Genomic DNA, 25,590 nt, shown 5'->3' on the forward strand with positions numbered 1-25,590 from the left:
AGTGAACGTACAGCCCTGGTCATGGCCTACCTGTGTCGGCCTGCTGCCTCTGCAGCGCGGCGTTGAGGATGGTGCGCAGCTCCTGGCTGCCCGAGAGCTTGGCGTAGTGCAGCACGTCGTGACCCAGGGAGTCGGCCAGACGCAGGTTGATGCCACGCTGCTGCAGCAGCATCTGCACCGCCCCCACACAGCTGCTCTCTGTGGCCAGCATCACCGCCGTCCTGGGGGAGAATGGGGGGGGGCAGTGGGGATTCATTATTCACCTGTTTGTATGTTGGTCTGCTTGCCATGGTCCTGTTGGGGGTTGTTTGTTGGTTTGTTAGACATGGACAGTGGTTGGGTGTTATATATTTATGTGTTTGCCATGGACAGTGGTTGGGTGATATTTATTTATGTGTTTGCCATGGACAGTGGGTCCTGTTGGGTGTCATATATTTGTTTGTTAGACATGGACAGTGCGTCCTGTTGGGCTTCTATTTAGTTATTGCTGGTGGTACACAGTATCCATTTACTTACATTTCTATTTACTGTTCGTGGTGCATGGACAGGGCCCTAAATTAACTTTTTTTTCACCACCAGCCAACATGGCTAGTAGATGTTAATCTTATCAGCCAAACACACACTCACTAATGGGTCAAAGTGGGTAATAAGTTGGCCTTTTCTACCAGCCAAACTGAAGTTTCAGCATTTGGCTGGTTGGCTGGTGTTCATTTAGAGCCCTGGGTGGAGAATAATGTCATTCATCATTCCTTTTACAGACAAATCCCATCCTGGAAGTGTAAGGGGGTATTAATTTACTTATTTGTTGGCCATGGACAGTGCATATCTCTCCCCTACTCTTGCTAGGCAGCATCACTAGCGTCCTTGAGGAAGGGAAAAGGGTACAGGTTTTTGTTTGTTTATGTAGTTGACATGGAATCTGAATATTATAGACCCCAATCTCATACATAACTTTTTAATGTTTATGTATTGTTTTATCAGTCTTTGAATAGTTCTCTCTCTCTCTCAGTTTCTAAGAAGCAACAGCAGAGGCATCTGCATTTGTATGTAGGCCTCAAAAGTGCATAGTTGTGAAACTCCGTCCCCCCGCCAGTGCTGATGTTTGTTGGAGAGATTCAAACTGGGGTGGGGGTGTGTGTATGGGAGACCAATATCATTTTATAGGTAAATCCTGTCCTGAGGGAAGGGGAGATGGCAGTAGAGTGTGCTATGCATTTACTTATCTCTTTATTATGTTTTTGCTTGTTTGTTTGTTTATTTTTTGCTCTGACAGGGACAGTGTACAGGGGAATAATAATGCCATATATTATACAGGTAAATCCTACCCTGGGGGAGGAGGGTACACTATGTATTGACTTGTTTGTCTCCCATAAAGTAGAGTGGTGCTGCAGTCTCCATTTGGTTCATTTGGATTTTGTCTCAACTGACTTTGGAATGGAAGTATTTAGTTATGTTCACTGATATTCCTTAACAAACATGGCTTCTTCCGTGTTTTAATTCGTATTTTGTAAATAAATTAAAAAATTATATTATTATAAAATAAATTCATTCACAAAACGGCCAATAAAAAAACGGCAGAAGCCATATTTTGCTTCCAAACTTGTTAGCAAATGCCAGTGGACACCCCTGAACACTTAATGAGATGTATAGGCCTACTTTTGAAAACAAATCTTAAGGGTGTTTTAAGAAACGATTTGGATATGCCCATAGATGGCCATTATAAAGCCAGTTGAGACAGAAATCCAAATTAGCTCAATAGCAGAGACAGCAGAAAACATGAAAAATGGTGAGGGCCACTCTACTTCATGTAATACTGTAATCTATGAGATGGATCTGCGACACTTGACAGACAATTTGGCTTTTCAGCATGTACTGGTCTTAAAGAACACACAGTACACAGGGGGGGGAGAGACAAGGAACAACAGGCTGTCACGGTTACACAGGGATTAAAAGGAGGCCAGTATGGTGAAAAGAAACTCAGCCAGAACTTTGTTCTTCCACCCAAGTAAAGCCACTGGTTTCAGCTAAATGGGCCCTCAGGGCACCACCACTGTGTAAGTCGGAAACAAGCCACCAGGCGCACTCGGCAGGGGAAACTGAAAGGACTACTAATTAGTTTGCCTCCTTTCAGCGGTGTGCTCTAAGAACTACGGTTTACTTTCAGTAGCAGGGTTTCAGTCACGTGATGACGGGAGCGCGCAAATTCGATTTGGAGGGCAGGGAGCATAACAACAGCCTAACACCAGCGATGGAGAACATGGTGACAAGTGCATATTGAAGTGATTTGGATATGGGTGCATACAAGCAGAACTTTTACCGTTAACATAAAAATCATTATCATTACCATCATCAATCAGAGTCTTCCATAAATCATCATTATGTAATCTTCTTTTCATCTCTGGTGACAAATGATTTTCTTATCAATGAAGACATTCTTCTGCATAAAATCAAGTCTAATTAAAAGACGTCTTTCATACTTGTATGCTCTCAAAAACGTTCTATGCAAATCATATTCAACTCCTTGAGAATTAGGACTGTTCATTTGTTAAAGGAACAGTCCACCGTGTTTCAATAATAAAGTATGTTCTTCTCTGACCTGAGATGAGTTCCTCTGGACCTGCCTAGTCTTCGGACGCGCCCCCAGTCAGCAGCGCGCGCTGCGCAAACTCGTTAGCATTAGCTTGGCTCAGCTTTGTGGATGGACGCAAAAGGTGCCTTAAGTTAGAAGTGACCAAATCCTTCCATGTGTTCCCTATTAAATCTCCCCTGCATGGACTCACTAGTACAACTGATCACAAAGTTGTTGGACAAAAGTGGCACAACAATACATTTGGAGTTTCCTACTAAAGATAATGTTCACTCCACTGTAATGCAAAGGCGTGAGTAGTAATACATTTGGAGCACTTCGACTTCGACGCATTAATATCTTCACTTAGTTCCCCCCCTTTCCCCCTCCCCTCCCTCCCCAAAGCCTCCTCGTGAGCCACTCACTTCCGTCAATACAACCCAACCTGACCGTACACCAATTACACCCTAGCCAGCTTAGCAAATGAGCATCCAGGGACAGTGACATCTTAGTGTTGGTGGTGAACAAACAACCAGCCAAGAAACTGGTTTGGTTGCGGGTTAGTGAACGGCACACAAGTTTGGACGTACACTCAATAATGTTCCACAGGATCCCCAAGACCACAAACGGCGGGAAGGTTTGGTTTACAGAGCTAGCAGCTGGAACGTGGAGGCTAGCAGTTTGCGCTGAACGAATGTGCCGATAAGGATGCGGCAAACAAGGAGCAGCGATCCGGATACTCGAGTGGAACACAGAATATTGTAAGTGTTTGTGTTTTTTAAACATTGTATTGCTTGGTCTGGCAGTGGCAACCACCAAAAATACTCCACCACCATGGCTACATTAGCCGAACACAACCTGAATGTTGATTACAATTCGCCGGTTAGCAAAATGGGCTATTACAAAATCGGTGCCCTACAGAGACTTGCAAATACGAACGTAACTGATTGAATGACATGAAAAGTGAGCTAACGCTATCACAATGTAACTTAGTTGTGGTGGGTTTTGTTAGTGCTTAGTGCTTGTCTAACAGTTTGTTTTTGTGGTGAGTCTGAAGGCAAGCTCCTCGCGTTATAGCCCGTGCTTGTTATGTTGTCTGTTTATGTTTTGTCCACTGAGTCGTCACTGGAAGAAGGGTTCTATTTGCCGTTTCAAGCTAGAGTATTACATCGAATAACGGATACAGTGGAGTGAATCACAGAGTATTGTTCACCACTCCAACTATCCTTTTATCTAAGACCAAACAGCAGCGGCAGCTGACATATTCTTCTATGGCCTACAGTAGTCTAGGCAGTGAGGCAGTGGCCACTAGATTGTTCGGTTTTTTTGGTTTATTTTTTTTATTATGTGAAAACCACAGATTTATTTATGTGAAAACCACAGATCTACTGTAGTGGGAGCCATACCATTGAACAGAATTGTATGATGTTCATTCTAGCTAGAACTATTAAGATAATGTTTGGACTCCTGGTAGGGGGTGGGGCATCGGTAGGGCCATCCTGAATGTGAATTGATTGAGTACAGGTGGCAGGAGAGGCGTAAAGAGTTAATTCTGCATGTTTATGTAAATAAGTAATATAATCCGCTAACCTATCTGAACCATCAATTTCTGAACAGGTCAGTTTGATGAAGAACACCAGGACCTGCTCGAAGCAGAGGACGCCTATACGGAGGGTCCTCTTCATTCAACCCCCCAGAAACAGCTGTGAAACTGGCTCCCACATGGACCAAGCCACTGGTACGCTGAAGTATATTCAAGGTTGATAGAGGGCATAGTAATTGAACTGTGGCCTGTATTTACTTGATCTTTCTTGTGTGTAGGAGAGGGCGTCTTCATCCACCACCATGGCCACCCAAAGTCCAAGAAGTCTTCACTATGAGGTGAGTGGCCTATTTTAGCTGCATCTGAACTGGATAGACTGATGTGACGGGTCAACTTGGCATATTTACACACTATTATGGCCTTTAGCGGTACAGTCGCCAGTGATTATCCTGACGTTTGTATTTTTGAAACAAACAAAAACAAGTACAGATCATAATCAATATGTTATCTTCCTAGCCACGATATTAATTCATATTTTTTATTCTCATTCCTGTACACCAGGATCCACACCTCACTGGAGCTACTGCGATGGACAAGTGCCACCTGCCATTGTTGTTGGACGCAAGCATGACCTCTGAGACCGGTACCATTCATGCATATAACAAATAATAAATAGTTAACTTATTATTATGAGCAGATGCTATACACAGAAACTCTTTACTCTTCCACATCATGGTAAACCACATTGTGTATTGTGTTACAGATTATTCATGGTAGACCATTGTACAAAAAAAGAGGGTGGGGGCTGGGGGTTAGTGGCCAAAGGCCTCAGTGAACATATGTGATTTTAGTACCTTTTCCATCAAAACCAATCTGGGCCGTGGCATAGGCAGACTGTTTCAGAACATGTGGACAGAAATACAGAAAGCCCTGTGACCTATCGTGCCATGCATGTGCCTCTACTCTTATGTTGTCAGGAGCTGCTCAGGTGATGGATGTCCGTCTTGCCCCACATCGCTGGGGTCCACCGCTGGGAGGACGTTGGCATCGAATACAAGTGCTTCCACCAAGAGCTGTCTGCAAAGACGACTTGACCCCTCCGACAGACCATCGCATATGCTCGTACCTCAACTGCCTGTCAATATTGCAATAGTACAGAAGCCTAGCAAAGAGGAGGCTGAGAAGTCACAGAACTCAAGGTTTCGTGGTCCACCAAAAAAAGAATAACTCTGTTGCAGCAGTCATAAAAACAGGGTTAGATGTGGTGTGGGGGACACATCAGTTGTGTTACTTTGAATCACACATTGTTTTGCAACCAATTGTATTATTATTGCACTTGTTTTTCATTTTTGTAAATAAATATCACTTGTGCCATTGACATGGTAATTTGTTTTCTGGTGCATCACGATTTCTGAAAGTTGTAAGTATTGCGGAGTGTAGAAAATGCATGTACATTCTTTTAGTCTATTGTCGTATTGTGGGCAATCTGTTTTACATACTGCCACAATTGTATTTATTGATCGATGTAACACTTCAATTAGATTTAAACCAATCTTACAGCCCTCACGTTTTCCTGGAGACATGCCATTACACCAGGCGACATGGAGTCCTGTAAAATTAGCTTTGCAGGTCACTGACAAGAATTTGCCTGTCCAAATGGTAAGAAACACACTCCACAAATTTGTAGGTTATGAAGGCCCAATGTTCAAATGCACATCAGCGGCTTGTCAAGCTAATTTCGCAGTGCTCCACTTGTGCCTCCTGGTATAAAGGAAATGCCGACCCTGCATGTAAGTAGTAAACCCTCATGTGACTCTTGCACAGCTTGGGTCTTTCTCAAAACCTAGGACAGTGTCCTCTAAGTGTATCAGCCTAATTAGTCACACCCAGTGATTGGATATTCTGTAGAGTTCACCAAAAAGTATATCACTGGGCGTGACTAATTAGGCTGATACACTTGGAAGGACTGTCCTAGGTTTTGAGAAAGACCCCTTGTGTACAGGGATGTCTCCTGGGATCACCGTGCTGAGTGAGAGTGTAAAGAGCATACATGTTGCATGAAAACAGAATCCACTCAATAGGGTAAAGAATAACAGTATAACTTTAATATTTACATATGTCTATTGATAGATAACTGTTATATACAGTTGCACCACTTTTGCAAGTGTGTTAGGCGCTGATGGTTGATTATCAACCTATATGTCCTACATAGCCTCTTGTACTTCTTGGAAGCCCACATAATCATCAGAAGACGGATACAGCCCTCTGATAGACCTGACCACACATGATGGTAATGGTCTCCGCTGTTCTCTGCCCAAGGTTTCGCCCTGCAGGCCCAACTCCAACACGATGCGGTAGCAAACCAACCTCTTCTGACTGAGAAAATAGAGATGTGTTGTATAATCAGTTAAAAAAAAAAAACACATAGGAATATGATAGCGTTATTCGGGGTTTTCAGAGATTATCATGCAGAACAAGAATCCTACAGTAACCTTATTTGAGGATATTTTACTATAGCCCTAAAACAAAGAATATCACAGAAATATCTTTCATATTTGGTAGTTTTGGTAATGTTTTGTAGTATCTTTACAAAATAGGCTTCTAATTCCAATATGAATGAATTGTAATAGTGCCATATCATCACAGAGTAGGCCTATACAATAGTCTTGGTGCTTTTTCGGAAGGGACATTATTGGGCCAGTCAACCATTCAAATTTCAGTTTGGCTGGTAGAAAAGTAAAGACCAATTTATTAGGGTAGCCACTTGACCCGCCATCTGAGTGAATGTTTACTCGCCCTTTTGGCAGGCGATAGAAGTTACTTTAGACCCCAGATTATGAGAATGGTTTCAAAGCACTTACTCTGAGGACAGCTGGCCATCAGGTCCACTCGGTGTCGGTCGTTTCTTCCAGTTTACTTTCCCTTCGGAAGAAAAACTCCACGACAGCTGGGTGACCACCACTGCTACAAACGCCTGTTCCTGGCTGACAGCTTCTCTCTCCCGGGCTCTTTGGACCAGCTGCTCCGGTGAAAACACTCGTTTGTGAGCCAGTCTTCAGCGTCTATACTCAGAGTCCATTGTTGCTCCACGTTCTCCACTTGTTGCCGCAACCTCGCAAACAACATTTTCTTGGCATGATTGTTTGTTCACCACCAACACTAAAATGTCACTGTCCCTGGATGCTCATTGCTATCAGCTGGCTAGGGTGTACGGCCAGGTTGGTTGTATTGACGGAAGTGAGTGGCTCACGAGGAGGCTTTGGGGAGGGGAGGGGGGAGGGGGAAAGGGGGGAACTAGGAGTGAAGATATTAATGCGTCGAAGTCGAAGTGCTCCAAATGTATTACTACGCCTTTCATTACAGTGCCATTTCTTTATCTAGTAGGAAATCGCCAGGTTTCATTTTGTGCAACAACTTTGTAATCAGTTTACTAGTCATGCAGGGGAGATTTAATAGGGAACACATGGAAGGATTTGGTCACTTCTAACTTAAGGCACCTTTTGCGTCCATCCACAAAGCTGAGCCAAGCTAATGCTAACGAGTTTGCGCAGCGCGCGCTGCTGACTGGGGGCGCGTCCGAAGACTAGGCAGGTCCAGAGGAACTCATCTCAGGTCAGAGAAGAACATACTTTATTATTGAAACACGGTGGACTGTTCCTTTAATGAATATGCAATGGATCCATTATTCATGCATGCTGATGCAATTGTACTTTCCGGAAAGGCTGTTTCAAATGTGCATTCTCCTAAGACAGGAATTTTGAAGGCTTCAGGATGTTCACCTTTTATACTCAGTGGTCATCTGTGTGGGGGCTCTCAAATTTGTTTTAGGCAAGGAAATCTGAAGTTTTCATATTTTTAGGCTACCACGATGCCTACGCATTTCTGCCTATTATGACTTCTTCAGAGCATAAAGATATGTAAATCTTGACGTCTGGCATCTTTGTAGCTGAATAAAAACAGAAATGGCACCCCGGCTTGGATTTGCTTGCCAAAAAACATGCTCCACTTTATATTCCTAACCCATGATCATAAGATGATCATGATCGTAAGAACTCCACTAACTATATGTGCCAATTTAATTCCAATTTCTGGAAAGTTTGTTTCCAAATGTGTATTCTCCTCTGTATTCCAACGGTATTTGGAATGCTTCAGGATTGAACTATTGAACTATTCATTGTTCACCCACTTTTCCTGCTGCTCATTGGTGTATGGACTTTCAAACTTGTTTAAAGCAAGGAAATCCGAAGCAACCAAGACTGATATTTTCATTCATTAGGCTACAAAGATGGCTATGTATTTCAGCCTGCTAGTCCTTCTCCAGGACATACTGGTATCCACATATTGGCATTTAACATCTTTGTAGCCTAATAAATGATGAAAATACAATCTTGAGTGCCTGGGATTTCCTTGCCCAAGGCACACTCCAATGTATATTCTTAACCCATGAAATTATGTTACCTCCACTGTCAAGGAGTGCTAATGTGATTGCAATTTCTGGAAAGTCTGTTCCATATGTGTATGAATGAAAACCAAGAAGAATTTGGAGTGTGTTCACCTTTCCACCATGCTGCTTGTATTGCTGCTTAACATAGTGACTGTCTTGTTAAAGTCAAGGATATCGAAGGCACTGATGATTGTAAATGCATTTTCAGCCTACTAGTTCCTCTTCAGTGCATATGCTGTGAACAAGATGGATATGCCATGCAGAAGACCTAGCAGGCCAAAAGACATAGGTAGCTTATAGCCTAATGGTAAGACCTGTGATCTTGAGTGCCTTGGGTTTCCTATCCTGGACATGTTCCACTGTGTATTCCTAACCCATGACCATAAGATGCCCTCAACTACCCATGCGTGCCTGCCAATGCTGTCATTTCCAAATGTGTATGCGCCGCTGTATGTTCCCACCAATGAGATGTCCTACCTGCCGTTCTTATCGCGAGCGTTGACGTCGGCGCCCCACTGCACCAGACTGCGGCACACGTCCACATGAGCGTGTCTGGCTGACAACAGCAGGGGTGTGGAGCCCTCCTAGCAATGGAAAACAAAAACACATAGATGTGCACAGACACAGACACAGATTTGACTTGGGTCAGCAAACACTGAAAAGAAAAAGCACTGTAATCTGACTATATTCTAAGTCAGCTATGTTACACAAGCTATGTTATACAGTACAAGCCTTGAAAACACACACACACGCACACACACACACACACACACACACACACACACACACACACACACACACACACACACACACACACACACACACACACACACACACACACACACACACACACACACACACACACACACACACACACACACACACACACACACGCACCTTACACACCTTCTCTGTTTAACTATGCTTTCTTCCATTGCCACATCATCCCCTGTTCAATCATGTACAACCCCCGCCCTGTGCGCATGGTGTGTTATGCAGACATTGCCTAGTACAGTAGTACAGTATGTTTGTGCTTTGCCATTCCTCCCAACGGTGAGTTTCTCCATTGCCTGTCATCGTGGAATTAAAAACACTATTGTGGTGGGGAACGGCTTTGTGCAGAAATTACATAAGGCCTCTCCTGGACGGACTCAAGAGATAATTAGTAGATGCCGTCTGCTCTTCAGCTCCATTTACGGGCCGAGAACGCGAGTCGAAAAGACAACAACATCAGCAGCATGCTGGCCCAGGCCGACACACACAGCGCCGTACTCTCCAATTAGGGCAGCGCCACGGCCGACACTGTGGTGGTGTGGACTTCACATGTGCGGAGGAGACTCAGTGACTCAGCCTTCTGTCTTATATCTAGGTCTGGTTAAGACCAACATAATTCACCTTCACAGTAAATTACCTTAAAGGATTATTGGTACATTCAGTACTTTAACAGCACGTAACTGTCCCTGCCCCGACTTTTTTGAGGGATGTTTCATGTATCAAAAAACATGCTGTATCTTCTCCATTTGCTATTCAATGTATGGTTTCAATGTTTCACAAAAGATAGTGTTTTGGTTTTTCCTCGCAATTTACCACACGCCCCAACATTTCTTGTTCTGAAATGGGGTTGTACATAGATCATAGACTGAGGAAAGACACCAGCCGCATGTCCGCCGAGGCCAACACAGTGCCTACTCTCCAATTAGGCCAGCACGAAGGGCCGACAGTGACACTGTGGTCTCCACTTCATACGCGGACACACAAGAACATCTTGGCCTGACTCAGCTGCACTGTGATGGTTTTGCATAGATACTTTCAAGTTAGTGGTCAGTCAATAATAACTACATTTTAAATGACCCTCCTTGTGTTTTACTTATCCAACTGTTACAGCATATTATTGGCCCTGCAGGCCACAGCTTGTTTGAGGCAAGTTTCATTTCATCTCATTTCCAACTACTTCACATGTGGAGACAGAGACACAGTGACCTCTCTGTGATGTTCTTACAGTGTATCTGTATATTCATGTTAGTGATCACCATAACTGACTACATGATCTCTCTTACCTTGTGTTCAAATAATATCCAGTGAGTCTATACATATTGCCCCCCCCATTTAAAAAATAAACAAACAACATTAAAAAACACATTTTGCTTTGCGTTTTTAACAGATGATGTGTTGCAATGGCACTACTTCTCATCTATATTTTGTATGAGTTGGATGCTTTGGAAAAACATAGTAAACTGTGAATTAAAACAATATATTGTATCCCAGTGTCCCAACTTTTTCTGATTGCGGTTGTACAGTTTGTACATAGAACACAGAATGCAGAAAGACAGCAGCAGCCTGCTGCGGTTGCTAGTACGAGACCGACCCAGTGCCTACTCTCCAATTAGGCCGGCGCAACGGCTGACACTGAGGCCTGGACTTCACATGTGGAGACACAATAGGAGCTTGGCTTTAAAAAAGCCTTTGGCTGAACCGTTGTGTCTTTGCATGGTGCTCTCTCTCTCAACAACTGTAACTTGTTCCCTAAAAAACAATCACCAACACTCTCCGACAACCTGACAAACATGCATTCCCATACACACGCTGCTCATGTGTCCTGTGCATGCATGCCTACACATTACACATGCATGCATGTAAACACAAAACAAAAACAAAAAAATGAAGTCCATGACACCCGACCCCCATTATTGCTATACACAGTAAGTCCTCAAAAAATGGAGAAGACGCGCTCACACTATCGCCTAAATAGGCTACTTAACAATTCTTAACTGGGTGCTGAATCCCACAAAAACTTGAATGAATAAATAAAGCTTTATTTATTGCTATACACAGTAAGTAACAGGAGCTATATTCCTTACTCTAGAAACTTTGAGGTGGATGGGAGCATTCTGTATGTGAAGACACACACACAAACAGCCAAACACACACGCGCACGCACGGTACAGACTAATTAGACTGGTGGTGAAAACTGACACTGCATTAAAATCAGGTGCAGGGGAATGAAGCTCCTCCACACCCACACACACCTACACACACACACTCACACACTTAGTCTGTGCAGGCTAAATCCTGGGTCACGACTTCAAACAGTAATTAACTTTTTATCCGCACCTCCACCGCTTCCCTTTCACCCTGGCTCACTGTCTGCGCGGGCAAATTAGCCCTTAAAGATGACCTCGTATGTCTCTGGGGGTCGCCATGCATTTGGTAATGTCACCGCAAGCATCATCAAGAGTGCGAGAGGATGAGTGCAGTGCACTGCGCACACCTCACGATTTTTTTTTGTTGCTATCGCAAGTTCCATGGAGTCACTTTAAAGTTGAGCACGTACTGAGCGTCCACACACATGGCATAATCTTTGTAGGGTAGAATTTGAAGTGCTCATTGATGCACGACTCCGCATGGCATCTTTCTGGGGCAGATTTTGAAGTGCCCGCTCACCGTACAGTACGTTCCCACATGCCAGAATCTTTCTGGGGCAGATTTTGAAGTGCCCAACACCCATCATCCATCAACCCATCACCCCTAGGGTTTCCACCAGCACTTTATTGTTAAGGCGATCACCTTGAAAACAGACCCCTGCCACCTTGACAAGGTCCCCTAAAAGGATAAAGATGTTGTGTTGTGAATGTACTTTAAGTTGATTGACCAAAAATGCATACTTTAAAGGGGTTTCACGTCATATTTCAAATCAAACAGTTCAACATAACCTTTCCAAAGATGATGGTATGTGATACTGGCTAACCTCCCATCACCATGACTAAGGAAAAATCTGTGGGAAACACTGGCCCCCTTTCCCACTCAAAACAACCACCATCCCCACCACCACCATCACCACCACCACCACCACCTCTTTTGACAACACAGTGAGGATTCTATCGGCGAACTGTGACAAGAGTCAGGCTCCCCGACGTGCTATATTTGCATGTACCACTCGACGTCAAGAAGAAAAGTGGTGTGCATGTGTGTGTGTATGTGTAGGTGTGTGTGTAGGTGTGTGTGTAGGTGTGTGTGTGTGTGCGTGCGTGCACGACCAATGGTGTCTAAGTAGCCACTGCTCGTGCTATCAGCTGTAATCGAGTGCTCAGACGAGAGCAAACACTTCTACCACCGTGTGAGGTGGTGGCAAATTCTTCACCGGTCTGTGCCACGGTTTCGCGACACGTTCACAACACATACTGAGCAACGGCTAAGTAGGGCACAGAGCAAGAGAGAGCAAAGAGAGGGGGGAGGGAGGCAGAGAGAGAGAGAGAGAGAGAGAGAGAGAGAGAGAGAGAGAGAGAGAGGGGAGAGAGAGAATGCCAGTACGCTGCAAACTACAGCACAACAGCCCAAACTGTGTTCAACTCCGCATCAGGGTTGCCAGATGAGGCTGATGATTTCCAGCCCAAAAAATGCTCAAAACCCGCCTAGAAGCACAAAATCCCGCCCAATTCTATTGATTTCTATGGCAAAAATTGGGCTGTTTTTTCTGCTAAATGCCATTTTTACCCGCACACGGCCATCCTAAGCAGCCCAATTGGGCGGGAAACAGCCCAATCTGGCAACACTGTCCGCATTGAACATGTTTTGCATGCATGCCAAATCAAAACACACAGCTGCACCGTCGGAACTCAGGGTTATTTGCTCAAGTATTTATTTATGCATTTACTTATTTAAAAAAGCTGCTACAAATAGTAAATGCAGCCGAAAGAACAGCAAATAAATGGTAAATTGTTGGATTTAAAAAAGAACAACAAAAATTAACTTCATCAATTCTCAATTATACACTGTGATGCACAATGGCTACGTTTACATGAGACATTTAATTCCGAATTAACTCCATTTAATTCTGAATTAAGCTTAATTCCGCTTTGAAAACGTCAAGTAAACACCTCTTAATTCGGAATTAAAGGAAAGATCAAAGTGAACTCGACTGAACTATTTAATTCTGAATTACAAATTTGGAATTAAAAACATCAAATAAACGTAGCGACTGTTTGTCTAAGTCAGGCCACCACTGCAGCATGCATGTAAGCCGGAGTGTCCAGGGCGAGGGTGACTAATTTAACCATCTGACACTTTAGCCATCTGTAACATTAGCAGGCCGCTCAGGGTGCCAGGGAATGTTATCGTTACTGTTTAAACCAACAGAAAGGGGAGGGGAGGGGAGGGGAGGGGAGGGAAGGGGAAGGGGAAGGGGAGGGGACGGGAGGGGAGGGGAGGGAAGGGGAAGGGGGTTGTTGGTGGGAGTGGGGCTTTTGACAAGTTATTTTTGGGATCGCCGGACTGCTTGTTTGCGTGGGTGTGTGCACATGTGTGAGAGTATGCACGTGTGTTTGTAAGTGTGCTTGTAAGTGTGTGTGTGTGTGTGTACATACATTTTGTGTGTTTTTGTGTGTGTTTATGACTTGACACTGTAGGCCGTGTAGGGCATGTTCTTGCTTTTCAAGCACAGTACACTGACCTTCCTTCATGGCTGTACTTTATTTTTCTTTCTGCGATAAGCTGGGCTCTGTTTGACAGTACTGAAATTAGACTACTCAGGGGGTGCTGTGTACACTGCACTAAGACACTGCAAAATTGCTGATGGGGGGGCCAGGTTTGATTCTGGCTTGGGTCAAGTCACCCAACCCTACCCCACCTCTCTCTCTCCCCCTCATATCCCATCATACTGTAGCTTCACTTTCACGTAGGAGTGGGCAATGTGAAGATATTAAATAGTGACTTGTGAAATCGAGTACAAGATCGGCTCGAATCTGCCAAAGTGAAGAAATCGTATAGATCGTCTTGCTGTGAGGATGTTTTCTATCAATATCAGAGTGATGTCTACTTACTTAGTGTTGTTGTCTTGACTTTTATTCTTTACATTATTGTATTCCGATTGTGCACTTTATGATTGTGATCAGTGTGTTTACATTTAACTAATTGCTAATTACAAAGTATATAAAATGCCTGTTTTTGTTGTTTTTATCTTTTTCGATGGAAGATCGTGATAAAAATCGAATAGGTTTTATATCTTAAACATTTTTGCCATATCGCCAACCCCTACTTTCACTATCAAATAAAAGCACAAAAAGGCTAAAAATAAGTCTGATTCTGGCTTCGGTCATGTCACCCTACCCTACCCCATCTCTCTCTCCCACTCATATCCCATCATACCGTAGCTTCACTTTCACTATCAAATAAAGGTACAAAAAGGCTAAAAATATTTAAAAATGACATAAGAACTAAATGCTCTCATTGCATGACTCATCCACAGCAGGCCCTCTCTGTGGCAGCACCTCGGAGAAAGGAAGCGTTTAAAGTAGCTGCACTCACAACTCTGACTGTTACCATTCAAACTCCTGAGCTAAATTGGAATAGACAGTTTGCCAATACAATGTCATACCACTGCGGTGGGATGTCTGAAATATACCGCTGTATAGCACTGTTTTCAAAGACAAACTGCATGCGCCAAGGGCCCATTACGGCATTCAATCTCTATTTCAGGTCAAGCTAAATGAATACGATTTGGAATGGACTGCGGTCCTGTTGTTTGAAACCTGGCTAGCGTCCGCCATACAAACACCAGTCTGTTTGGTTTGAGAACTGTGATGTATGAAAGCAATAAACGGGAATATTTTCGGGTGTATGGTTTCATTGTCTGTCAGGATGAATTTGTGAGCAACGACCGTGAGACTTGCAGGGCTTGGATCGAACTACTTGGCGCGTTCTAGAATCTTAATGCGTGTTCCATTTCGCGGAGGCAGGCAGGAGAACATGGGGGCCCATTGACGACATGCACTGCAAACATCCAGCTCGCTAACGCAAAAGGAATTTCATGGTAGGGGTGATTCTCATTTAACATACATTTACTCCGAGTTGCCAACATTGTTGAAACGTCGACATCAACAAGCTGGCACTTCCCCCAACAGACAGACAGACATGTAGACATTCCCTCTAACCCACTGACGGGAATGAGTGAATAAGTTCCAGATGCAAGATACTCAAGATTGTGCACAAGCACTTTCCCAAGCACGTTTTAATTTTTCCCCCATCCTTTGGCCTGGCCGCTCGGCCTCATACAATTCTAAAAACTGTCCTCTCCTCACCCCCTTAAAAAGACAAGGGGAAAAAAAAACAGAGAAAAAAAATAAAAGAGTAAAGAAACAAATTTAGCCTGAGCAGAAGGATTCAAGGAAGTGTATCGGGCCGGCAGGGTGGCCGGCACTTAACTCTGCTTATCAGGGCCGCTCACAGCAGCTTTGGATGGGCCAGGGGGAAAATCATCTCAAAGGCTCAATACAATGTAATGGGGGCCCGATTCTGGGCCCCCCCCTCTGCCTTGTCCTGGGACAACTGACCCTATCGTCCGTCCCTGTCGGCTTCCCCGGTGCTTTTGTGGGCTTCCAGGACTATTTGATGAGAGGCACGTCGTGGCACGCAGGGGAAATGAAGATTAAGGGGCTGCTTTGCTTTTATCTAGGTGTGGGGGGGGGGCAATCAAGGCCCCATTATTCTTGCGGGGTGCTTCGATCAACTACGCCTGTCCAGTGGTGTGTGTGTGTGTGTGTGTGTGTGTGTGTGTGTGTGTGTGTGTGTGTGTGTGTGTGTGTGTGTGTGTGTGTGTTTGTGTGCGTGTGTGTGTTGGGTGGGGGGGGGGTTGGGGGGGGTGTGATTGGAGATCATTACGGTAAGTTTGTGGGCAAAAAGAGATTGCTTGTGCGTGTGTGTGTCCGTGTGTGTGTGTGTGTGTGTGTGTGTGTGTGTGTGTGTGTGTGTGTGTGTGTGTGTGTGTGTACACGCGCGCGCCTATTGTATGCGTTTGTGGGGTGGGCCTTGGAGACCATTACAGCTGCAGAGGGTATGTTTGTGGGGTAAAAGAGTTTCGCTGTCCATGTCTGTGTGTGTGTGTGTGTCTCAATCTTTCCATTGATCTCTTTCAGCATCTCAGTGTGTGTGTGTGTGTGTGTGTGTGTGTGTGTGTGTGTGTGTGTGTGTGTGTGTGTGTGTGTGTGTGTGTGTGTGTGTGTGCGCGCGCGCGTGTGTGCGTGCGTGTGTGTATAGTATGTTTTTGTGCCTATACATCTGTGTGTGATGTCGGGATTGGTGGTCCTCGACTGCGTCTGCTTGATCACACAGAAGGGCTGAGGCAGACTAAGAGAAAGGGAAAACAGGCATCTCAAGCAGTCTCTACCCTGCGCCTCCAGAGGCCCAATTTACAGCTCTGTGTGATTCAGCACTCTGTGATCTGCGAAAACGAAGAAGAACAACTGTAGACTCTTTCCATTTCACCATCTTATAACACTGTAAAAAAGACTGCCACTGTGCAGCGCTTGCACATTTTTTTTCCTTCTTTCTTTTCACACACATGCTAAAGACACACTCTCCGCTGCAATGACGGGGTCCATCATCGAAGCTTTGTGATGTGCGCTTGCTAACAAGGCCTTGGTTTGTCCTTAAGCGCTGCATGCTATGTCCTGGCCTCAACTCTTGGGTTTAATCATCGCTTCTGAATAATGCATCATACCACGCTGCGAATCCATCAAAATCAACTGTCAAGGAAGGAAGTCCAAAACACATTACATATTAGACAGACGTCATGTTGGAATAGAGGGCTTTGACAAAGTGAGATGTATGGTCTGACTCCTTGGGGTGGGAAAGAATGCGTTGTGATGTTGTGAGACTATGCCAGAGAGACTGGATAAGACTCTTAGAATCTCTGACTATGCCATGTGCTTAACAGTGTCAGTCAGCAGCTGCAGTGAATGTCAAGATCTATGGTATGACCGTCTGAGAGAGTCCTCTCTCATTCTGCCTGGCCTCATGTTCCAATTGCTTTCCCTCAGTCAGTCCTCCTATCCTTTCTTTGCCCATCTCTCTCGCTCTCTCTCTCTGCCTCTGTCCGTCTCTCTCTGCCCGTCTCTCTCTCGCTCTCTGTGTGTCTGTCTGTCTGTCTGTCAGTCAGTCTGTCGGTCTCTCTCTCTGTCTGTCTCCGTCTCCGTCTGTCTCTGGGTCTCTCTCTCTACCCCATTTAGTGTATTTTTCTCTCTCTTCAGGGTGAGTCCAGTTTGGTATTGTTCATAGGCAGAAAGAGCCTCTTATCCCTCTCTGCTTTCAGACAAGACATACGGTACTCTTCGGCAAGGCAGAAAGAAGTTGGCATGATGGGAGCTAATTAAGAGGACCTCAAGCATAGATGGCACACCCCCTCAAAAGGAGAGAGAGAGAGAGAGAGAGAGAGAGAGAGAGAGAGAGAGAGAGAGAGAGAGAGACAGAGAGAGAGAGAGAAAAAAAATTGTTTCAAAAAAAGACAGGGGAGAGAAAGGGATGAGATCAGTTCAACTTTGTCAAAAGTCACAAAGCAGTACCACCAAAAACCAGGATTCTTAAAAAAATTGCTGAACTAATTTGTAATGAAACCAGAGAATAAGAGAGTTAAACTTTGTCAAAGGTCACAAAGGATGGCAGTACCACCAAAAACCAAGTTAACTCTGAATTAATGCTGAACTTCCTCGTAATGGAAACACATGAGGAGCATTGATAGCAGTGTCTTTGGAGGCCAACACAAGCGCAAGGGCAACAAACAAAGTGCAACAAAACAAACACAACAAATTTACAATGAACTATTCACTAAATTAACTGCAATTCCAGCCATCTGTGCTGCACACAGTACATTTCTCAGAGGTAAGGGTCTCAAGGTAAAGCCCACCGCCTTCGGGAAGTATAGTGTTCAAGATCAGAATCCAACAATCATTTAACAGCAACGTTGGTCAGTCAACATTTGTCAAAAGATGTCTGCAGGGGAAGGTTATGCATTTTTCTGCCAAAAATAAATAACAGTAACAGTCCCTAAGTGTTTAATTAACACTGTATTTTGACTGTGCAGCAATTGCGAGAGTAATGAAGTCTGTGTGGTGTGGTGTGGTGTGGTGTGGTGTGGCGTGGTGCGAACGGAGGTCGGAGCGTAGGCAAGACACTTAACAGTCTGCGTGAGGCGGTTAAACACTGTGGGCCTGCTGTTGCAATTGAGGTAAACAGACAAGTTTCAACTGGGCATGCTGCTTCAGTTGCCACCCCCAGCCCCTCCTCTCGCTGCCGAGGACGTCTCTAGCAAGCTTAACGAGACCTTTACACAGCAGTGCCTCATGGGAGAGAAAAAATTCCAAAACGAACGAAAGAAAAAGGCATAAGGTGAAATTAGACCAAAAGAGAAAAGAGGGGGGGTGACAAAGAAAAGATGACAAAGAAAAAATAAAATGAAACATCAAAAAGAAAAGAAAATTAAATAACAAAACAAGACAGGAAGAGAAAAGGAACAAATATGTAGGCGGTATATCAGAAAGTTTCAGAGACACTCAAATGAGTGTAATCACTGAAAGTTCAGAGCGGAGCTAAGCCCCAAATGTAGCCTCAGGCGTGCCCAGGGAGGATAGCAAGAACACACTCAGACACATATTCACTCATACGTACTCTTACTCAGTTCAATATCTCAAACACATAACTCAATACCAAATTTCACTGAGAAAAAAGACTAATATACACTCTATTTTTTAGGGCATTACTAACAAGGCTTCAGAACCGTGTGTGTGTCTGTGTGTGTCTGTGTGTGTCTGTCTGTGTGTGTGTCTGTGTGTGTCTGTGTATGTCTGTGTATGTCTGTGTCTGTGTCTGTGTCTGTGTGTGTGTGTGTGTGTGTGTGTGTGTGTCTGTGTGTGTGTGTCTGTGTGTGTGTGTCTGTGTGTGTGTGTCTGTGTGTGTGTCTGTGTGTGTGTGTCTGTGTGTGTGTGTCTGTGTGTGTGTGTGTCTGTGTGTGTGTCTGTGTGTGTGTGTGTGTGTGTGTGTACATGCATTTTGTGTGTTTGTCTGTGTTTATGACTTGACACAGTAGAACATGTTCTGTACTGTGTGCAAATAGAACACAGCTCCACAAGAGTGAAAAGAACTTACCGCATCTTGAATGTTCACTGGACTTCTGTGCTCACACAACAGCTGGACAATGGCAGTGTTTCCACACATGGCTGTGAAAAAGAGAGAAAGAGAGACAGACAGACAGACCGACAGACAGGCACAATATTAAGCTGATAAAATTCGAGTCACACTGCACTCTACACTCTGAGAACCATGAAACGATCAAACAATCATTATTAAATTTCAAAATTGCTTGACACGTATTACATGTGGCACACACGACCGATAATGATCAACCCAAGAAAATTACTCAGCAGTGACTGATAATGGCCCTCAATAAGATTTTGTATTCGCATGGCACTCAATAAGATTTTGTATTCACATAGCCACTCAATAAGATTTTTGTATTCACATAGCCACTCAGTAAGACTTTGTTTTCGCACAAACAAAGAGGATGGAGACAGGGAGACAGAGTGGCTTTCATTGTGTCTTCTCTTTTGACATCTCTGGTTAGTATAACCCACATAACTCCTCATTCATATCTGTCAATATCTATTTCTCTCTGGCTTTCTTTCCAGTAGTCTCTTTTCATTTGTCCCTCTCTCTCTCCTCCTCTCTCTCCCCCTCTCCCTAACCCTCTCTCTCCCTCCCCCTCTCTCCCTCCCTCTCCGATCTCCTGTGATGCTCATCATATAGATACTAGGTGTTAATCATGTACTGTAACTGACCTTTTCAACCAAAGGAAGTAGTAGTCCTTTTTTAGAAAGCAAAACAAAAACGAAGCTTCAAGTTTTGCATTATGACAGCTTCTTTTAATGCCCAAGGCAGTCCCAAAAGCAATTAAAAGTGACTCAGCAGCCACAGTACAAAGACATGGAAAGGTTCTTCTGGGACACAGGTCTAACCTTAAGTGGCAGTCTGTATTTGCCCAATCATCCACAAGACATAAAAAAGTAATTACAACACTTTGAAATAAATGTAAAAAAAGAACCAGGTGAGCCAAATTTATTTAATCATTTCATTCAATTTCATTGAGTCTGAAGCAGACCAGGTTCTTGTGGATTCTTTTGAAATTGAATGAAGAATTTGAACAGTGAAAATTATAAACATGAATGATAGCCATTCATATAGCAATGGACTTAATAAATAACATGCTCACAGGTAACAAAGTTGTCCAACTCCAGCAGGAATGAAATGGTAACTGTGCATTGACACAATTTTGTAAGTGAAAGGCACTTAACAGAACAACATAGGCATGAGCACACATATTTGCATGCACACACACACACACGTGCACACACAAAATGAGATACTGTAACTGAATACCAATTAAGAAACCAATATAAGCATGGGCACACACATGCACTCGCTTAACAAGTGCACCTATTTATCTTACCTGCTTGGTGCAGTGCGGTTTTCCCTGAGCCATCACAGGCGTCTAGTGCACTCTTACTCTGGAGGGGGGAAGAGAGAGAAAGTGCATGCTGTAGCTTACGGCAAAGAAAAATGATACATCCGTACACTGTATAACTCCCTTACTTTGTTTTATGCATTGAAGCTCCCAGCATTTCAACCAAACGGTGGTCTTCATGATGAAGACAATTGCTTTTTTTTGGTCAAGAAAGATGTTTGTGAGCTTGAGAAAAGAAACCACAGTAAGACAGGTATATGGTGTACGGACACATATGTACATAGTTTTTAATTTCACGTGATTCTGTATCCAGTACCGTAATAAAATTATCTAACAGCATCCAGAGTATTAAAGTGCACACACACTTCGTGTTTTTTTCCATGTTATGGAATCAGACCACCAAGAAAGTTTGACCTCTCTGACCAAAGCTGTGTTTCGTTCAGCAGAACTTTTTAAATCGAATGGTCTCAACTGAAAGATCAAAACCCTCCAATCCCTCAATGCCAAGGGATTTCCTGAAATATGGGGCTGTCAAAAAGTCATCACCTACTAGTCATGCACTTACATCACTTATCCCCTCACATCAGGGGTGACGGACTCATATACACTATGGGCCAAAACCACAATCTGGAACCAAGTCGCGCCACTCGCCGTGCTCAATATGAATAGTTCAGATGCAAAACCCCCTAAGTGCCTTTTCAGAAAATAATCTTAAGTAATTTGTATTACAAAGCTATCAAAATTGCATATTTTTTATTTTATTTATGTAATATAACTATTAATATGTATTATCAAGTACATGAATGTAAACCAAACCAACAACAGGGTTCTCTAAAAATATAGAAGTGCAGGTCTTCAGAAATGGAGTTAGGGGGTTTTGCATCTGAACTCTTCATATGTCTTCACGAACACTCAGTCGGCAGGAGAGGACAAGGGGTCCGGTTGTGATGGGCCCAGGAGACGGGGAGGCAGAATTTGGTTCTCATTACATTCTATGTATTGGGGCTTTTCAGATTAGTGCCTGGCCAAATCTGACAGTGACCCTGTGTGTTTTTACACTGGCCTGGGCCCACTCATGATTCAAGGTGGAATTATTTCATACTAATCATGTCTGTGGGCCAACTGTAATGCACATTTGAAATGACCTTGTGGGCCACATTTGGCCACCAAGTCTGGCTTTGACATCCCTGCCTCACACATCCAGAGGAATGTCACAACACTGTCATTACTGCCGGAAAATTGCCCTGCTGCAAACAATGTAAGAAAATGATCAATAATGTTCAACCCATGTGTGCAATGTAATAACAGTTGTACAATTTCACAGTGTAATACACTTTTCTATATTAACCAGAAAATTCCATTCCATAGCTAGGCAGGGCAAGCATATATGACGATCATGCGCACACACACACACGCACATCAATCCTCTAGGGTTTAAATCAATACATTAACACACTGCTTCTAACCCTTTCTGGGGGGAGGGGGGTGGTAGGGGGCTGGCATGTCCCCGCCATGGTTGTTAAACAGCATGTCAAGCCAGTGTTCATGCATGCGTCGGCACAGGACATTAATTTGACAGGCGTGATCAGAGAGAATGGAGGCAGGGAGGCTGTATTAAACCTGACAACTGGGGCCAGTGGATATGACTGAGCGTGAGGCGGCCGCAGTGGCCTGGTAGCGGAGGCACGTTCCCAGTGGCCCAGTAGTGGAGGCCCGGACAGGAAAAGTGGTTTGCGCTAAGCTGTTGCAATCCGCAGTGAACATGCCCGCAAATCACATAACGATGCCGCCTGCCGCCAATTTAATTGGAAAATTGCATGAACCAAGTTTGGGTTTTTATTAACTAGCCAAACTGAAATTATAATTAATCCTGGTATTTCAAAGAGGTATGTAATTGGCTTTCCTATCAGACTTTTCTGTATGTTGGGTGGCATACCTACAAAACACGGGTGTCATACTAAGGGGGTTAAGTAGGATTGGGTCACCAGGGCCCAAGTATGGGGGGTGCACACAAAGTCAGATAGATGTAGTTTTATGGGTGGTGAGGTCTATTGGAGCTTGTTGCATATACAGTAGGGCCCAGAATATGCTGATAAGCCCCCACCTACAAACAAGGGAAATACAGAAAATATCTGAAAACCCCCTCTGTTCTACATGGAAAGACCCTAGAGATCATTAGCCTGAGATGCTCAATCTTATCTCCACATACAGTGCAGGCAGGACCTTCAGTCCTTGCCGATAATACTCATCTACATCACTCATAAAGACTTGCAGCAAAACTAGGTCATCTACAGATGTATGCACTTACTACTGCTGGTGTACTTGACAGACCTTTTTAATATTTATTTTTCTTCAAAATGCTACTATTACTATGTCAGAACGCTATAAAGGACTTTTTAGGAAAAGCACAAAAGCACAACAATTACCTCTTAATGTATGTCCTCTACAAGTCTTCTGTTGTCCAGTCTTGCACTTTAAATGTCTGTATGAGCACTGTCTATGTCCATACTGTCTTAAGTCCATGTATAAGTACTGTCTATGTCTATACTGTCTATGTCCTTACCTAGATTAGTCTATGTCTGTATGGGAAAGCAAGAAATGTAATTTCAAATTCTTTGTATGACCAGTGCATGTAAAGAAATTGACAATAAAACCTACTTGACTTGACTTGACTTGACTTATACACAAAATGAACATTGTTTGTGTCTAATATACAGTACATACACAGGCCTGATAGTAGAAGAAAATCCAGACAATGAAACAAACATTTTGGAAATAAGAAAAAAAACTAATGACAAGGGTGCATCAATGCCCCTTGAAGATTAAAACTTTTGAACCATAAGCTTCTAATTTTGAATGGCAGTGAATGGCCTTTTTTTCTTCCACAAATTAGTGCCAAGTGTCTTTTGAGGCTATTTTGATTAAAACTAGTATTGGAAGCCTTTCTACTTCCCCAGGAGAAGCAGGACCCCAATACGATGCTTTTTCGAACATAGCTAAAGGATTACCGGATGGGGGATAAAACCTTGCTAAAGGAAGGCTGCACAAAACGTGCACGAGGGGTTTCAAATCTGGGATCGTGGAATGGCCATTTGAAAGTGGAAGTGGAAAGTGGTCCAAAAACACAAATTTCACCCATTTTGCTAAAAAAAAAACACAAAAAAAACCATTCACTGCCAAAATGTCAAGTCTATTTTGCCACCCTTTAACAGTGATCAAACTTGCAAAGATTTCACAAGGAAGTTATGTTAGTAGAAAGGAACAAATACTGCAAAAGCACAGCAGCGTTTTCAAAAATTGGGGCGTTTGATGCATCCTACTAATGACTATATTTTATTCTTTAAAACAAACTTTGTCAAGCCTGAAATCAGGCACCAAGCCTGAATACTATCGGCTTTGCATACATGAATGTGTATTCATACACAAACAAAATAAAGCAAAATAAATACATGAACAAATAATGTGGATAAATAGCATCTGCAATGCATTGTGATAAAGCCTGTGCTGATGCTACCCTTCACAAAATATTATTTTGGTTGAGGAGGAACAATCTACAAATTGTATGCTATCTTTCTCTTGTTCTTTCAATGACTTTTGTACAAGTCCCAGTCATACTCACATGTAATAAAAATGTGGGTTTACAACACTGCAACGGTGCCTGAAGTCTGTTTGGTGTGTTAGCTGGCTCATGACATTACAAAAGCACATCCTCGAATCATCGTAATCAATTATGGGTAGAGAAAAGTCAAATATGCAATAAAATATCTAATATAAAACACAAAGACGGTGCTGTTCCTCTATTGGTCATCAGACAGTGAGTCAAAGAGGTGGTATTCAGCAGCTCTGACCACAAGGGCAGACACAAGCTGCTGCAAGATCACGAGAGGACTGCTGACAGATTGTTGGTGTCGGTCACAGTCATGAATCTCCCTTAACAGCGACACCAGTGGAATTTTTAAAGTCATCTTCTAAAGGCCTTCGTTTTCATGTTAATGCCCATCTGACCATAACAATTATCACAACCGTAACAACGAGCATAGACATGGTTGTGCAGTTAACAAAATTAGCTTTTAACCATAATATTGCTTTTAATGTCCCTTCAGTTAAAGTGCCGAGTTGAGTTTGAAAGAGCTGAGCTGAGTAGAATCAATTTGCAGATAAGATGAGTGTTTGTAACTTCAATTGTGAAAATGAATCCGTGACCGCTAAGCGGCTATACGCATGACATGCTAATCAAACTCATTTGCCTACAAGACCGTGTAGCCAGTCGAACCACACATCTTTGGCTCGATGCGTGATGCGAGCGCTAATTCCACTCTGGGCTACAAATCAAGTCGCACACATAAAGTCGCACCTCCTTGGTAACTGATTTAGGTCGATTAGCATAACCCCTGAAGCCGTGAAACGTTTTTTTTTTTACAGCTCTGACATGTAATCTCCATTTCCAGTTTCCCTTTCATCTCTGAATTTGACTGAAACTTCCCCGAGCAGAACATTGAAAGGTAGATGCAGGGATTTTTTGAATGCAATGCATGTTTTATTTTTCCCCACTATTCCGAAGTCACATAGTACTGCACATAGCAGCAGAGGCAAGTGAAATCTTGAAATACCTGAATCAATTTTTTGGCACAGTCTTGGTGATTGTTTTTGGCAGCTAGGTGTAAAGCAGTGGAACCTAGAGGAGGAGAGAGAGAGAGAGAGAGAGAGAGAGAGAGAGAGAGAGAGAGAGAGAGAGAGAGAGAGAGAGAGAGAGA

At 43.5% G+C, this 25,590-nt stretch overlaps 1 protein-coding gene across 4 annotated transcripts in view; it reads right to left on the bottom strand.

The window, feature by feature from the left end:
• The window catches only part of rai14 (retinoic acid induced 14), a 79,529-nt gene that overhangs the window by 22,716 nt on the left and 31,223 nt on the right, over positions 1-25,590 (bottom strand). For all 4 annotated transcript variants that reach the window (XM_063210117.1, XM_063210118.1, XM_063210116.1 and 1 more), the window contains exons 5-9: positions 25,447-25,511; positions 20,822-20,879; positions 19,465-19,535; positions 9,031-9,137; positions 31-221 (exon numbers count right to left, since the gene is read on the bottom strand). In XM_063210117.1, coding sequence (XP_063066187.1) covers positions 31-221; positions 9,031-9,137; positions 19,465-19,535; positions 20,822-20,879; positions 25,447-25,511 — 492 coding nt within the window. The remainder of the gene's footprint in view (positions 1-30; positions 222-9,030; positions 9,138-19,464; positions 19,536-20,821; positions 20,880-25,446; positions 25,512-25,590) is intronic.

Source organism: Engraulis encrasicolus, chromosome 11 (genome assembly GCF_034702125.1).
Source record: "Engraulis encrasicolus isolate BLACKSEA-1 chromosome 11, IST_EnEncr_1.0, whole genome shotgun sequence".
Classification (NCBI taxonomy): Eukaryota; Metazoa; Chordata; class Actinopteri; order Clupeiformes; family Engraulidae; genus Engraulis; species Engraulis encrasicolus.